The following is a 17,045-nucleotide window of genomic DNA, read 5'->3' as shown; positions in this document are numbered from 1 at the left end:
TGTGAGCCATCATGTAGGCGGCTGGGAACTGAACCCAGGTCTTCTCTTAACTGCTGAGCCATCTCTCCAACCCTCTTTTTAATTTTTTTTTTTTTTTTGGTCTTTTTAGGACAAGGTTTCCCTGTAGCCCCAGCTGACCTCAATTCACTATGGAGACCAGGCTGGCTTCGAACTCACAGAGATCTGCCTGCCTCTGCCTCCCGAGTGCTGGGATTAAAGGTATGTGCCACCACGCCCAGCTTCTCTTTTTAATTTTTAAAATCACATATTATTTATCTGTTTTGCAAATGTGTGCATGTCCATGCTACTGTCTACCGGTTGAGGCCAGAGGACAACCTGCACGAATTAGTACTCTGCTTTCACTGTGTGGGTGCCAGGGATCGAACTCGGGTCATCGGGCTCAGTTGCAGGTGCTACTCACCTCACTGAACTACCTCACCAACCCAATTTTGCTTTCTCTCAGTTCCCTACCTCAGGTCTCCTGATAGGCATTACCTTGTTAGGGGAGCCTTCCCCTGTACTCCGTCAAAGCACACTCCCCTCCTGTTCTTCCCTTTCCTGGTTTCACCCTTCCTCAAGACACACACACACACCCACACACACACACACACACACACACTTCCTTCATCTGACCATTGCCATTCTTTCTGCTAGAAGGTCAGCTCTATGGCAGCAGGAACTCAGCTGTGCTCCTTGTACTACAGGGGACAGCACTTGGACCTGCTGTAGAGAACCAGAGCACAGTGGCCACAGGACAGCAGCACTGCTGTCTACTTCAGAGGAAGAGACTGTGGCACATAGTCCCTAGTTACCCATTCATTACACCCTTTTAGATATCAGGGTTTGGGCTGCAGAGATGGCTCAATTGGTAAGAATCCTTGCTGTGCGAGCATGAAGACCTGAGTTCAAATCCTGAAAACATGCATAAAATGGGGGCATGGTTGTACACATGTCTGTTACTCCAGCACTGTAGCAGACAGAGACAGGAGGATCACTGGAGCTTGTTGGCTGCCAGCCTAGCTCCAGGTTTGGTGAGAAACCCTGTTTCAAGGGGCTAAGGTGGAAAGTGAAAGATCAGGACGCCTAACATCCTACTCTGGCCTCTGTACTTCTCTGGTATTTGTGTTTAAGCACCCACACAACATGTGCACATACACAAAACACACCACACACACACATTTAAATAAAAAAACATATCTCAGGCCTCTCTAACATCTATGCTCTTCTGTCTTCCTCCAGCGAGACTGTGAGTACTGCAGATAGGGATTGGGGCTAGGGAGTCCCAGTGCCCCCATTAGCTTCCAGCCTGGCTGCCCTGAGCAGTGTAAATAGAGCCAGAGGGAGAACAGGGCTCCACATGCCTGATTGCTCAGTGCTGTGTCCTCTAGGACATACCACGTGCCTGGAACCTGGCAGGTTCCAGATCCATAGTTTAATGAGAAACTGTGTTTAGCTTTCCTCTGTGGCAGAGAATAGTTACCTCATCTAGTACTCCCAAGGACAGCAGGAGGAAGGAAAGTCTTATCCTTACACCTAAATGAAGAGATGGAAGCCTGGAGAGGTTGAGGAACTACCCCAGACCCACAGCAAAGATGCCAGGAATGTGGTGTGTAGCTCTGGGCACTGCTGCTGCAGGGAGAGTGACAGGTCTGATGGGAACTGACCGACTTAGGGGGCCCTGAGAGGCAGCATACAGGCTAAGTTCTAAAGGAGTAGTGATTAAAAGACTGAGTGGCATAGCGTGGGTCTGAGGTTGAGACTCTGGAGTTTGCTATGGACTGACAATTTGCATACCCTCAGAATTTATATATTGAAATCCCAGCCCCAAAGTGATGGTGTTAGGAAGTGGGGCCCTTGGGTACTGATTAGGTCTTGAGGTGGAGCCCTCATGAATGGGGCTAGTATCCTTCTAAAAAGACACCAAAGCAGGACATGATAGAAGACACTTGTAATGCTAGCACTCAGAGGCAGAAGCAGGAGGACTGTGAGTTCAAGGCCAGGCAGAATGAGCAACATGGGAACATTATCAAGGCTTGGAAGCCTGACAAGAGTCCCCTGGCCTTAGCATTTAGCTCCTGGCCCTTTCATGAGGGCTAACTAGATGACCCCTAGGGTTGTGATCAAGGTTATATACCCCAAAGTCTCTGCTTCTAGCCAGAAATCTCTCTGGGGATTTTCACTGAGCCCCGCCTCCCTAGCAACTGGATGGCAGATGCCCCAACTCTTCTGGATACTATCTGCCTTCCCAAGGCAGCGTGGTGGCTTACATGGATAATCCTACACTCAGGAGTCTGAGGCAGGAGGCTTGTCATGAGTTTGAGGTCAGGGCTGCATAGCAGGTTCCAAGCCAGTGATGTCTACAGTGTAAGACCTTGCTGTCTTAAGAAAAAAAAAAAAAAGAAAGAAAGAAGAGTCTGGGTGTGGTGGTGCATGCCTTTAATCCCAGCACTCAGGAGGCAGAGGCAGGCGGATCCTTGTGAGTTCAAGGCCAGCCTGGTCTACATAGTGAGTTCAGGTCAGCTGGGACTACAGGGAGACCCTGTCTCAAAAAGACAAAAAAAAATAAAAGAAAAAGGCGGCCAGCTAGCACCTTGGCCCTTCTGCCAGTCCACACAAGCTCCTCCCTAGCAGCTGCCGCCATTCTCTTATGCCAGTGGATCCTCTCGCTTGCCAAGCTCCAGCAAAGAGGGGTAAGTAAAGAGGTTTCCAGAGTACGGCTCATACAAAGCAGAGTGCTGCAAATCGCCTGTGATAAAGCACCCAGAAAGCAACTGGCAAGAGTGAGCGTCTACTAGAAAAATGAGGTAACCTCTCCATTACAGCCCTGGTGCGGCACTCCATGGGTAGATTCTGTTGGAAGCCCACTGAGGCATCTGATGTGCAACACCGCCCCGCCCCCACTGCCAGTTAGAAATCTGCTGTGAGAAACTGGTCAGGATTTTAAAGTAGATCTGTGCTTCCAGAGCGCAGCAACTGATGTTTTGTAGGATGCAAGTAAGGCCTCTCTGGTTTGCCTTTTTGAAGACAACCAACCTGTGTGCTACCCATGCAAAATGTATAGCAACTGTGTCATAAGACCCCTACATGAAGCATACCACATATGTGGAAAGTGTGCTTCAGAATCTACCATGGCCAGGCGTGGTGGCACACGCCTTTAGTCCCAGCATTTGGGAGACAGAGGCAGGCGGATCTCTGTGAGTTTGTGAGTTCAAGGCCAGCCTGGTCTACATAGTGAGTTCCAGGACAGCTGGGGCTACAGGGAGACCCTGTCTCAAAAAGACCACAAAAAACAAACAAACAAAAAACAAACATGGTGACACAAGCTTATAATCCCAGTGCTGGGGAGGCAGAGGCAGGCAGATCCTTGGGGCTTGTTGCCCAGTCAGCCTGGCAAATTCCAGATCAGTGAGAGACTCTGTCTAAAAAAAAAAAAGGATAGACAGCACCTGAGGAGCACCAAGTGAGGTTTCCCTCTGGCCTCTATATGCACACAAAAACTCATGCATGTACATCTGAACACACACACATGCACCTACACCTGCATATATACAAACACACACACACACAAATTTCTAGACAATGCCAGCATTTAGATTATCTATTTATTTTTTGGTCTTTTTGAAACAGGGTCTCCCTGTAGCCTCAGCAGGCCTGGAGCTCACTATGTAGACCAGGCTGGCCTCGAACTCACAGAAATCCACCTGCCTCTGCCTCCCAGGTGCTGGGATTAAAGGTGTGGGCCACCATACCTGGCTTAGATTATTTTTAAAGTCTTACAGAGAGAGAGAGAGAGAGAGAGAGAGAGAGAGAGAGAGAGACCCTTTCTAGCTTCATGGTAGGGTTCTCTTAGGAAAAAGAAAAGGTGTTGAATAACAGCTAATTCATACGTTTATTGAACACCCAGCCTGTACTAGGCTTTGGGACACAGAGCAGGATATGATGTGACCCTTTCTTCTCCTGGGATGTCCCTCTAAGTCTGCCTTAGGGTTCTTGCATGGAGCCTGGACCCAGACAGCTGGGAAGACACTGAATGAATGGAGAGTTAGGGTGAGCCCGTGCTCTCACCTTTCCCGTGTGGCACTCTGCCTTACCAGTTGTTAGAACTGTCACAACAATGCCTGGCATACATGTAGCCCTCAATAAATGTCACCTCTTTATTGTCTGAAGCATAAGACAGGGGTAGAAGGAGCTGCCACAGACATTCCCGGTACAAACAAGGGCTAGCTGAGTGTCTATAGAAGAGATTGGACAAATCCCTCCCAGGAGTGCCTGTCAACAACAGGATGTGAGCACACACTGGTAGAACACAGAGTTAAAAGCGACTGACCACATCAGGTGGATGTCAGTGATCGTCTGGGCAGCATTGCTAGTGTTGTGTTGGCCACATATTCTGTACTGCTGTTTCCAGGGGATGCCTCCCAATACATATCAGTCCATCCATGGGGAAGGAAGGGAAGGTCAAAGGTGAGAGGGGGTATGGGTAGGGCTCTAAGACAGAGGTCCCAAGTTCTTTGGCAATGTTATGTTTTGAAAAGATGGCTTAAGAAGTTTGCTGAACCTGCAAAGCATTGCGAGCCAAGAAGGAGACAAAGAGCCCTGTAAGATGGCCAAGCTGAGCCGAATGTAGTGAGGCAAACGCGAATGAGGACAGACAGTGCAAATTCAGTGACCCGAGACCAGACAGAGTAGATCCGACTCAGCATTCAAGAGTGGACAATCGTTCCTAAGGGGCCTGTGAGGAAGGCAAACCCCAAGACGATGCTGGGAGGGTCTCGCCACACTCGCAGGTCCAGCCTCCTGCATTCGACAACTCTGTCCTGTTCTCTGCAACATTGTCCAAAAGTCCAGACCAGTGGACTGAAGACAACACAGGATGACCCCATCCCTTACTCCCAGGCCTTGGTCTCCAAATGCAAGATCCGAATGGAGGTGGGTAAACTTTTAGATGAATCCCTCACTCCCCAAACTTCTGCTACTCTCTGTCCCAAACGCAAACCCACTAAATTTAGATGACAAAGAACATCTGTCTATACCACATAATACGAACACTGATAAGAAAATTGGAATGAAGAAGAAATTATAGAGAAGGCAGATGGTCCTAAGTAGAGAAAGGAGAGGAGGGATGGTTCAACATCAGTGGAAACCTGGGTGCCTTTGAGGACTTCCGTTCTACGCAGTCGCTCCAGGGAAAGGTTGGAGACTAAGAGGCAGAGTCACAGTCTTCCTAAGCACCAGAATGCACAAAGGAAAAGAGCCAGAGAAGGAAGTGCTGCCCACATTCTTCTTCACACAGCAAACCCTGAGAAAGGCCAGCTGTGCTCCCATCTCCACTTTACCTTCCCACTCATTTGTCAGACAGGTGAATCTGGAGTTGGCCACGACACTCCACCCAAGCAGTCTTCTCTATGTCACTGATGACTTCCAAGTCACCAGAACCCATGTAATTTTTGGCCGTGTCTCATCTGGCTCCCAGAAGCATCAGCTCACACTGCTCACTGCTCCTTCCTAACTGAAATGTCCTCAATGGTGGCTCGCCAAGCCCAGCCTTCTTAAGGCTTCCACCCATCCATGTGACTTTTCCCCTCTATGGCTTTTGCAGACTCGACTCAACTCTTTTAGGTACAATGGGCCTCTCATTCATTACCAATTCCTGGCTGGTCTCATCCCCTAAAATGCCTCCACAGGCCATCTAGAAGCTGATGATTCTAAAATCTCTCTCCAGCCTGCACAGAAGGCTCTACTCTGAGATTCAGAACAGGAACTCCCTGTTTGCCCAACATTTCTCCTGTATCTTGCACACATCCAGATCCAACCCAGGATTTTCACTCTAACCTTGGCCTCCTTCTTTGTTGTGTTGGTATAACTGGTGACTCCACAACCCATGCCAGAAAATGCAAGACCACCCTTGCCCCATGTCATCACCAAGACAATTCCATCCAATGCCCTGACCCCTCTCTTCAATACCACAGTACCCGCCCCCATATCCAAGTATCCAAGTTACCCTCATTGCTTGTTTGGATGACCCTCTTTCCTGTACACAACCAGCAGCTTGTTCCCCTTCAATCTGTCCCCACATGCCCTCCTTAAAGTCCCTCTAGGTCAACATCAGTCCATCATGACCTGCTAGTCTTCTCCACCATGTAGGTCTATTCTCCTCATCCATGGGTCCACCTTCTGCATGACACACTTCCGCGTGGCCTCTGCACAGGCTGTTCTTTCTGTTGGAAGACTCTTCCCACACTTGACACTCACCATCATTTCAACAGTCACTTCCTCAGGGAAGGTTGCCCTGATCCAACCGGATCTAATGCACCCACCACACTGTCTCCCAGCATTTGGTACAAAGATAATTCAGCAGTTATGTGTTCGTTATGATCATCTTAATGGCTGTTCATAGTGGCTACTTGTGGCTGGCCCTATATCCCCAGTTCTTAGGGATGCCGGCACAAATGGAAGAAAGAAGCAGTGGGGACAAAAGGAAATAAAAATGATGTTTGCATCAGAGCTCTTCTGTTATGGTTTTTGCTAGTGAGTCCTGTGACTGATTGGATGAGGCCCACCTATAAGTGGATGCAATCTCCTTTGCTTAAAGTTCACATTTTGTAGACGTTAACCACAACTACAAAAATACCTTTCCAGCACCAGTTTCTGACCAAACACATGGACACCTTAGACTACTAAGGCTGGCACATAAAAATGTAAGCATCACAGATGACATCAACTCAAGGAGAAGCTAATCACGGGCCAAGACCATAACAAGCTTATTTTTACATGCTGGCGGGGAGTTCAGCAGAGATACTCTGTCAAGTCAGAGGGTAGAATGAAGAGGATTCATTCTTGGTTCTCAGGCACTGGTCCCTGAGGCCAGAGTGATTTGGAATTACAGTCTGGGGTGTCAGAGGTAGAGGTAGGCCCCCCATTGTGAGGTCCAAATGGAATACTCAACTCAGACTGACCCCAGCCCTGGCTGATCTCCCCTTCCTCATCTCCACTCCCTACCAGAGTCTGCTCACCGGATTTTGGCTTGGACCTAGACTTTACCCTCTTCTCTGTGACCCATGGAGAGGTTTGAGAGATGACCACAGAGTCAGTGGAGGTCATGAGGATGAGCATCCCTTGACTCCCGAGGTCAGGCCCATGGAACTCTCTACAGATTGCACTCAGAGAGGGGAGTGCCCGTGAGCAGATGAGGAAGAGTGCCGGGTTCTTGTTTGGAGGTTCTAGCAGAGGAATGCGACTACTTGTCTACCTTTGTCTGAAAAACACTCCCCCTCTATTGGGGAAGATTGAACTTGTCTACCAAGTGCACAGCTTCAGGAGAGACACATGGAACAGTGAGGTAGGAGTGAGACATCCACCTAACCAGCCAGATCAGCCAAATCAACCCTGGCAGTCAGTGGAGTGACAGATGTCACTGCCAGATCACCATCACATCCTGTTTTAGATTCCTGAAGAACCAATGTCAGAAAGATTCAAGGAGCTGTGGTGCAGAATCCAGGTGCAAAGGAAGTGCTACCAGGGATGTGGAGTTGGGGAATCCGTGTCACCGGAAGCGGAAACTGAGCTGTGGGAAGTACCTGAGCCAGGTATTTGGTTAAAGGACCCTTGGGACAGTGGTCAGGGAAGGAATAGAGCACTTACAGCTAGATGCCTGGGCATCCAAGACAGTTTTTTCATCAGGAGAAGGCTGATGTGAAATCCAGGTGTGGCCAAAATCACAAGGAAAGGCAGCCTACCTAGGAGGACAGGGTGATGACTTCTCAGTCAACAAATACTGATCTAGCATGTACCTATACCAAGCTGGGCCCCTTGTTGGATGCTGGGGATGCTAGAGAGGCCCAACCCAGACCCTCACTGTAAAACCAGTGGACATCATTAGGAGCTGCGTGAAGAGACCTGAGGTAAGTGATGTGACATAGGACTTACCAGCTGAGGAAGCCCAGGGACAGCAGTCAGCCTACAGAAGGGGAAAGGAGGCTTTGCAGAGGAGGCAGCTTGAAAGCAAAATCTGCCAGACCTTAGACAGGGTCAGGACATTCCAGACCAAGGCAAGGCCTGTGCACAGGCCTGGAAACACAGAAAGCTAAGCCTTTTAGAGCAGAGGGCATGGAGGAGGGCACAGCCTCTGACCTTACAATACCCAGGACCCACTGAGGCAGCCTTGCAGACCCTGGTGCCCTCTTCCAGCCTGGGCAAGGCCCAGGACTCCGGGCAGGCTCCAGGTACAGTGCCCTCTGTTGGGCCGCACCGTTTCCACTGCCCTGGGGCATGTCTCTACTCACCAGTTACGAGGGGCTTCGGCATCAGATAGAGAGGCTGGTGCGGGAAAATGAGGAACTGAAGAAGCTGGTGAGACTCATTCGGGAGAATCAAGAGCTCAAGTCTGCGATCAAGACTCAGGCAGGTGGCCTCAGCATCAGCGTGTTCACCAGTGGGCTTGGTGAGGCAACAGCAGGCCCTTCCCAACAGGGTAACTATAAGAGGCCTGGGTTCAAGGACAGTGGGGGAGGGAAGGATGTGACTGTGCAGAGGTGGGGAGACTCGATGTGTGTTCTGGGGTCTCAGGAAATTGTGGAGGGAGGACTTAGAGAATAACCAGCGGTGGAGGATGACGGCCTCAGCAGGTGAGTCAGGAAGAGAACACAGGACCATAAAGACCTAGGCCCCAGGTCCATTCTACTGATAGGAGCCTCTGCCCATTCCTCCCCCATCTAACACATCACAGACTGAGAACTTCCCAGCTCTGGAATCCAAATATTCTGCCCTACTGCGTTCAATGTCACTCACCCTCAGTCTCCCCAACCCTGAACCACTCCCTCGCCTTCAGCCCCTCCCAGTCCTTCCCATTGGCACTCTATCTTTCTCTCCATCACTCTCCAGTTAGAGAGAGCCAAATGGCAATGCGCATCTAGAAGCTGAAGGGAGAAACCAGGACTGAAAGGTGAGGTTGGGAGGTTTCTAAAGGGATGGAGGCCCTGGGGCTAGAGATGTCCTGAGCAAGACAGATGGAGGAGCAACGAAACTGCACGTACTCACAGAAAAGCCACGGAGTTGATGACCCATGATGGGCCTGAGTGTAGGAACGGGGGTTGGAGGGAGGTGGCATTCAGATACCAGGAGATGACAGACACCACAAAGTTGAGTGCAGTCACAGGAAGGGCTGAAAGAATAGAAAGTTGTGGACAGAGTGCTCAGCGTTGAAGACACCAGGGGGAGAATTTACGCGGGTGAGCAACAAACACCCAGGGGTGCGGCTGTGGAGGTCTGTGGCTGACACGGGTTACAAAGGGTGTACTCAAATAAGTTATTATATCCACTCCCCTCCCTACACAGTCCTTCCTGTCCTAGAGAAGGCTAGGCCCCTTCCTGTCCGTGATTTTCCATGTGTGCTCACAGCCCATGCCCTAAGTGATCTGGCCTCTGTCGCAGATCTACGCCTCCCCCTCACTGCTTGTCGCGTGCTCACCTTCAGGCATGAACTCTTTCTTGTCTAAGAGGACTTTACTCTCTGGCATCTGCCTGTTTAGGCCTCTACAGCTTGGCAACAGATCCCTACACTACTGCCCTAGAGAGGTTATGAGTAACTTCGTAAGTGCCACGCATTCTTCTCCACCTCTGCATGGCATTTAGGAAAAATAACCCTCTGCCGAGCCCCTCTTCCTGAGTTCCCAAGGCAGGTTGGGTATCTACATTCTGACTCATCTTAATCACTGCTACAGGCTTCAGGCCCTACCTACCTCCACCCTCAGCCAGTTCACTTACTGCATTACTCCGACACTGGCGTAGGAGTAAAGAGTCCCTCAGAGGATCCTGCAGGACTAATGAATCCCTAGAAATTGTCTCACAAGGGGCTGGGGATGTAGCTCAGTTGGTGCTTGCCTGGCATGCACGAACCCCTAGCTTTGATCCCCAACATACGAAACTGGATATGACTGCATAAGCTAGTAGTGGAGGTAGAAGGATCAGAAGTTAAAACTCATCCTTGGCTACTTGGTGAGTTCAAGGCCAGCCAGGGCTACATGAGACATTACCTCAAAAAGAAAAGAAAAAGGAAACTGGTTCGTTCTAAACTGGACTCTTTTCTGGTTGAGAATTTGGGCCTTTATAATAAGATGTAAAGCCCCTTGGGTCTGTGCTCACTCCTCTGATTTCACCCCCTCTTCCTTACCCTTGGGGTCCCTTACCATCCAGCCCAGCTTTGGTGGGAAATCTTTACTCTCCAGTAGTGATCATAAGCACACATGAGTGTGTTTTAAATGTTAAATCATTAGTGAGACCACAGGTCTGGTGATGCATGGAGAAGGTACAAAGTTTAAACAATTTCACAGTTTAAGATGTTAGATTCTGGAACTAGAGAGATGGTTCAGCAGTTAAGAAGGTTCAGTTGCCAGCACCTGGCGGCTACCAATCATCTATAACTCCAGTTCCAGGGGACATGACGCTTTCTTCTGGCCTCTGCAGGCTTGCACACACATGGTGCAATTACATACATGCAGGCAAAACACTCATACACATAAAATTCAAATAAACAAATAATTTCTTTTTTAAAAAAGAAGCTAGATTCTGGCATCCTATTCCCAAGAAAGCAAGCCTTAGATTTCATCTTTTTTAAATTAATCTTTTAGCTATCTATTTTTGTGTATATCTGTGTATGTGTTTGTATGTATGGGCATGCTTGTGCCACAGAACATGTGTGGAGGTCAGAGACAACCTTGAGAGTTGGTCCCCACCTTCCACCGTTTGAGGGAGAGACTTTCTCGTTTCTGCCACTGCATCATGTACTCCAGACTATTTGGCACTTGAATTTCTGGAGAATTCTCTAGTCTGCCTCTAATCTTACTGTAGGAATGCTAGGTTTATAGATTGATGCCACCATCTAGCTACCCACTGAACCATCTCTCCAGCCCTTGAACCATCTCCCTGGTTTTGAGGCAGAGTCACACCAGCTCAGGCGGATCTTGAACTCAGTATGCAGTCCAGGCTGACCTCAAACTGGTTATCTCTCTACCTCAGCCTCCAGATCTCTGGGATTACAGATGTCTCCAAAGATATCTGACTCTTAGATTTAAATCTTAGGGAAATCTTTGGCCTATTTCAGATCTTCCAACTTTATAATGGTCAAGGTTAGGGGATCAGGAAAGACTTTCTGAAGGGGAGATCACACAGCTGATGGGGAAGGCAGAAAAGAATATTCCAGGAGAAAGAGCAGTGTAAACAAAGAACTGGTCCTAGAGGTTACATGAATGAGAATAAGCTGAGTGTGGTCAAAGCTCAGACTGTGTGAGCATATGTGATGGGTGGGTGTGGAGTATGTGGTGCCGATGTGTGTGACTGAGATACATGTTATGTATATGAGTGTGTATGTGCGTGTGACTAAGTGTGGAGAATATGCAGGAGTATGTGGGAAAATGTATGGTATGCTTTGAGAGTGTGTTATGTGTGGGTGAATGTTCCCATATGGCTGTGAGTGTATGTGAGTTGCTGTGTTATGTGAGAATGCATGGGTGTGGTATGTATTAAATGCACATACTATGGGAGTTTGTGTTTATGCCGTATCTCTGATGGTGTGAGTGTATTGTTTATATATATATTATATATATATATATATAGTATTTTTTATTTGTGAATGTGTGTTAGGGGCCAGTGAGACGTAAACAGACAGGTCAGTAGGGGGTCAGATCCAAGGGATTGTGAATACTAAATGGCATACTAAGGAACTTGGGCCTGCTCCTAAAGGCAATAATCAGAAGCTTGATTTCTAGCAGGAATCGATTGTGTTTGTGCTCAGACACATCATTCCACCTGCGGGATGTGGGGGTAGGTGTGGGGCACAACTTTGGCAGGAAGATGAATTAAAACGAAGCTGTTGTAGTCATTCATAGGAGATGATAGTGTGAGCCACAAATGAACAGAAATCCACTCAAATTATTTAGTAAGAAAAATAAATCCTACCTGCTTGGATGTGACCAGTGGTAAATACAGCATCCGGAATATGTTTGCTTTCCTGACTGAAAGTGACTGGTGGTGCCACTTCCTGAGAAAGCACAATTTGCCATGACCAGGCCAAGGTGGATCCTTTAGGGTTTCCTCAAAGACTGCCATTCCCACTAGCCCCTCACCCTGCTTGTCCTCACAGCCCCCTCCCCCATCCCTCCCTCCCTCCTCCCTCCCCCCCTCCCTCCTTCCTTCCTTCCTTTCTTGTCATCTTTGGCTTTTGGAACAGTTTCAAGTAGCCCAGGTTAGCTTTGAACTCCTGATCCTCCTGCCTCTATGTTGTAAGTGCTCAGAATGCAAGCAAGCATCACCAAACCTGGCTCTCACAGCTGGTTCTGTGAGTGGCCTTCATGAACTCCTCGGGCTTTGATTTCTCTTTCTAGCCCCACCCTGCTCCCTTATGCTCTGGTCCAGGGCTCTGACACAGTCACATTCACAGGGAACACAGAAGGAAATGCAGCTGGGAAGACAGGAGCAGAGCTTAAACACATGGACCGTGGGTTCTCAAAAGCCTGTACCCCAGGCCCCTGGCCAGTGCAAGACCAAGACCAGATGGTGACGGAAGGGGTGTAGAATGAGAATCGGGTCCAAGGAATCATGAATTCTACCCAAGCCACCACATCCCAGACCAGCACTCCAGTATAAGAATTCTAAATTCAAATCTGATATTCTAGGTCATTACAAAGGTTTATGTGTCACAGTTAGAAAACAGAACATCAGCGGGGTACAGTGGTGCACACCTTTAATCCCAGCACTAGGGAGGCAGAGGCAGGCAGATCTCTGCAAGTTCAAGGCCAGCCTGGTCTACATAGTGAGTTCCGGGACAGCTGGGGCTACAGGAAGACCCTGTCTCAAAAAGACCAAAAGAAAAAAACAAAACAAACAAAAAAAAAACAAAAACAGAACATCATTTTACAGTTGGCTTGTGTGATAACTTTCCATTGCTCTGGCATATGGTGGGTGGGCTTCCATTTGTGTTCCTGCCCACAGTCCTGCAAATGGTAGAGGTGAACCTGGTTAAAAGGAAATGCAGTTTTGTAGGAAGGCAATGAGTTGAATGTTGGACAAACAGATTACTAAGAGATTCACCCAAAATGTACAGGAGAGAGTATGGCCAAGCACCGAGTAAGGACATAGAGAAGTTGGCGAAGGGGCGTCCTGAGATACAAAGAAAACGTCAAAAGAATAATGCCTCAGGGGTGGAGAGAGGGCTCAGTGGTTCAGAGCACTGGCTTGCTCTTGCAGAGGACCAGGGTTCAATTCCCAGCACCCTCATGACAACTAACAACCATCTATAACTCCAGTTTCAGGGGCTCTGACACCTTCTTTTGGTCTCTGTGGGCATTGCACATATCCAGTTATATAAGGCATAACCTGAGAAAAGAGACAAAGTTGGAATGTAGAAACTTGATTTGTAAAAACTATATCAGACACTCTTTTCACAGGTGGCAGATACCTTTAATCCCAACACTCAGGAGGCAGAGGCAGATCTTTGTGAGATTGAGGCTGGACTCCTCTACATAGCAAGTTCCAGGCCAGCTGAGGCCACCCTGTCTCAAAACGCAAAAACAAAACAATAAAATAGGTGGGGTATGGTGGCGCATGCCTTTAATTCCAGCGCTTGGGAGACAGAGGCAGGTGGATCTCTGTGAGTTCAAAGCCAGCCTGGTCTACAAAGTGAGTTCAAGGTCAGCTGGGGGCTACAGGGAGACCTTGTCTCAAAAAGACCAAAAAAAAATTTGTGCAGAAGTAACTAGTAGAGACCACTTGAAAATGCACAAGATGAAAAGGGGACTTTGGGAGAAGTATCTTTGACAGAGGAAGAGCACCTCTTCAATGACTTAGGATGAAAGGACACATAAGTGGGAATGTTGCCTGGTAAGGATCTGTGGGAATTCCAGACCCGTGATGTCATTCTTCAAGAACAAGGGTGGCATGGAGAGGATCTGAAATAGATGGGAGAAGGAACTGAGGGGGAGCCTGGAGGTTCTGTTTGACTATGGAGTGGGCTACCTGGTACCAGCCTTCTATAGGATTTACAAAGGCAGACACCATTCACCTCATAGCTTTTCTCTTTCAGAAACTATTTACCGGTGTTGGGGATTTAGCTCAGTGGTAGAGAGCTTGCCTAGCAAGCGCAAGGCCCTGGGTTCAGTCCTCAGCTCTGAAAAAATATATGTATTTATTATTTTTATTTTATGTGTATGAGTCATTATTTCTCACCCTTCCTTGGACGAAGACCAGTCCCATCCCTCCTAACTCAGGCCTCTCTCTCTCTCTCTCTCTCTCTCTCTCTCTCTCCCCCTCCTCCTCCTCCTCCTCCTTCTCCTCCTCCTCTTCCTCCTTCTCCTCCTCCTCCTCTTTTTGGTCTTTATGAGACAGGCTTGCCCTGTAGCCCCACCGGGCCTGAAACTCAACTATGTTCACCAGGCTGGTCTTGAACTCACAGAGATCCACGTGCTTCTGCTGAGATTAAAGGTGTGAGCTCTGCTCTCTTAAGACTCTCCTCAAACTCCCCACACAAAACACTGGCTCACAGAATGATTCCCCCTCCCCTCCTTCCATCCTCCATCCCTCAGGACCCTCCTCCCTCCAGATCCTCCTCCTCCCAGGACCCTCCCCCCCACCCTCCTCCCCTCTGGGGGACACACAGCAGTTCAAAAGGTTAAACTGGCAAACTGCAGTCACTTTTCTCTTTAACTTGGTTGTCTGCTGTAACAAACCTATCTTTCCTAATTCTTTAAGATTATGTTTAATTTTATGTATGAGTGCTTTGCTGCCTGTATGTAAGTACAGGTATATGCCTGGTAGAAGCCAGCTGCCCTGAAGGTGCTGGGAACTGAACCTGGGCCTCTGGAAGAGAAAAGCTCTTAACCCCTCAGCCATCTCTCTAGTCCCTCTCTATCTTTCCTACTTCTGAATGACGACAACAAACATGCACCCAGTGGATCTGACATTTCTACAAGGTTGTAGTACTAGCAATCTTTTAAACTCACAAATCCAAATAAACTAAATGAAAATTCTAAAAATAGATAAAGCATTGAGGCTGGAGAGCTGGCTCAGTGCTTATGAGCACTAGCTGCTCTTGCAGAGGACCTGGGTTCAGTTCCTAGCACCCACATGGCTGCTAGCAACCATCCATAACTCCAGTTCCAGGGAATTCAGCACTCTTCTGACCTCCACAGGCATTGCATACATGTGGTACACTTACATGTAGGTAAAACATTCATACACATAAAACTTAAAAAATTTTTTGGTCTTTTAAAAAAACATTTTATTTATGTGTATGAGTGTGTTGCCTGCATGTATATGAGTGCACATGTGTTGTGCAATGCTGTGGAAGTCAGAAGAGGGTGTCGGATTCCCCTGGAACTGGAGTTAAGGACGGTTCATAGCCTCCATGTGGGTGTTGGGAATCGAACTCGGGTCCTCTGCAAGAGCAGTCAGTGCTCTTTACTGCTGAGCCATCTCTCCAGCCCCAATTCTTTTGGTCTTTTTGAGACAGAGTCTGTAGACCCAGCCTGCCTGGAACTCACTATGTAGACCAGGCTGGCCTCGAATTCACAGAGAGCCACCTGCCTCTGTGGACCACCACACCCATCTATAATTTTTTTTTAAAGTTGGAGCATCAATGACAGGTACATTTAGCATTAGAATCAAAGGTGTAGGACTTGAATGTCTTAAAGGTGCACAGTGCATCTCTGTTAGGTGGGAACACTCCTTCACATATGATGCCTGACATATTACTAGAGTTCCCCAAATGCATGTTGCCATCTACTGCTGTCACTGATCTCTTCAGCGATCCTGAGAAATGGCAAACCTTGTGGACACTGTGTCTGTGACAGACCTTCCAGTGTGAGAATGGTCTCGGCCTACAGAGCTTCCCTGGGAGAATTTAATTGTCTGTGCCACAACTGTGCTACCCCCCAAATGCCTGTAAGCCAGATACATCCTTTTCTTTAAGTTTATAGAGATATAAAACTCACTCCACAATTCACCCATTTAAAGTAGCTAATGATTTTTAGTATATTCAGATACATACAAACATCACCACAATGAACTTTAGAACACTTTCATCCCTAAAAAGAAACCCTGCTGGGCATGGTGGTGCACGCCCCTAATCCCCGCACTGAGGAGGCAGAAGCAGGCAGATCTCTGTGAAATGGAGGCCAGCTTGGGCTACATAATCAGTTCCAGGCCAGTTGTGGCAATAGGGAGACCCTGTCTCAAAATCTACAAGTACAAAGAAAAAGAAACCTAATTCCTTTAACTATGGCACCATTACCTTCCATGATCCCTTCCCAAGTTCTCACAAATCTGTTTTTAATTTTATTTTTAATTTTATTTTTTTAATTTTATGTGTATAAGTGTATTGCCTGCATGTGTGTAAGTGCACCTGTGTCATGCAATACCTGGAGGAGTCAGAGGGAGCACTGAATTCCCCTGGTACTGGAGTTAAAGACAGTTGTTAGCTGCCACATGGGTGCCGGGAACTGAACCCAGGTCCTCTACAAGAGCAGCAGGTGTTCTTCATCGCTGGGCCATCTCTCCAGCCCCTTAAGATTTTCATCCATTTAAACGAATTTCTAACAACAGATGAACTTGTTTCTGGCACTTCCCATTTTCTTCTGTATGCTTTACATCATTTGTTCCTCAGTTTCTCCTTTACGGCCTCTCGTGTTTAATTTTCCTGTAGTGTGCCGATTTTATTCCTCCTCACGTCTTTTCATAATATTTATTTTTGGTCTTTTTGAGACAGTGTCTCCTGTAGCCCCACTTGGCCTGGAACTTGCTATATAGACCAGGTTGGCCTCCATCTTGAAAAGATCCACCTGCCTCTGCCTCCCTGGGATTAAAGGCATGCACCACCATGCCTGGCTTTTTTTTTTTTTTAACATCTTAGAGGTTTTTGGAGGGTGTTGTTTACTTAAGACAGGGTCTCCCTGTAGCCCCAGCTGGCCTTCACTGCCTCTGCCTCTGAAATGCTGGTATTAAAAAGCATGTGCCCCTGGGTGTGGTGGCACATATCTATAGTCCCAGCACTTGGGAGG

The 17,045-nt window shown here is 47.9% G+C and overlaps 1 protein-coding gene across 1 annotated transcript in view; it reads left to right on the top strand.

The window, feature by feature from the left end:
- The first annotated feature begins 8,268 nt into the window (after nt 1-8,268).
- Nucleotides 8,269-17,045, top strand: part of Spatc1 (spermatogenesis and centriole associated 1) — a 26,107-nt gene continuing 17,330 nt past the window's right edge. Inside the window, 1 exon segment of the mRNA XM_029564243.1 lies at nt 8,269-8,470. Within this exon segment, the coding sequence (XP_029420103.1) occupies nt 8,269-8,470 (202 nt within the window).

Source organism: Nannospalax galili, unplaced genomic scaffold, assembly GCF_000622305.1.
Source record: "Nannospalax galili isolate Female #2095 unplaced genomic scaffold, S.galili_v1.0 scaffold717, whole genome shotgun sequence".
NCBI classification, from domain to species: Eukaryota; Metazoa; Chordata; class Mammalia; order Rodentia; family Spalacidae; genus Nannospalax; species Nannospalax galili.
This window is presented reverse-complemented; position numbering and strand designations above follow the sequence as displayed.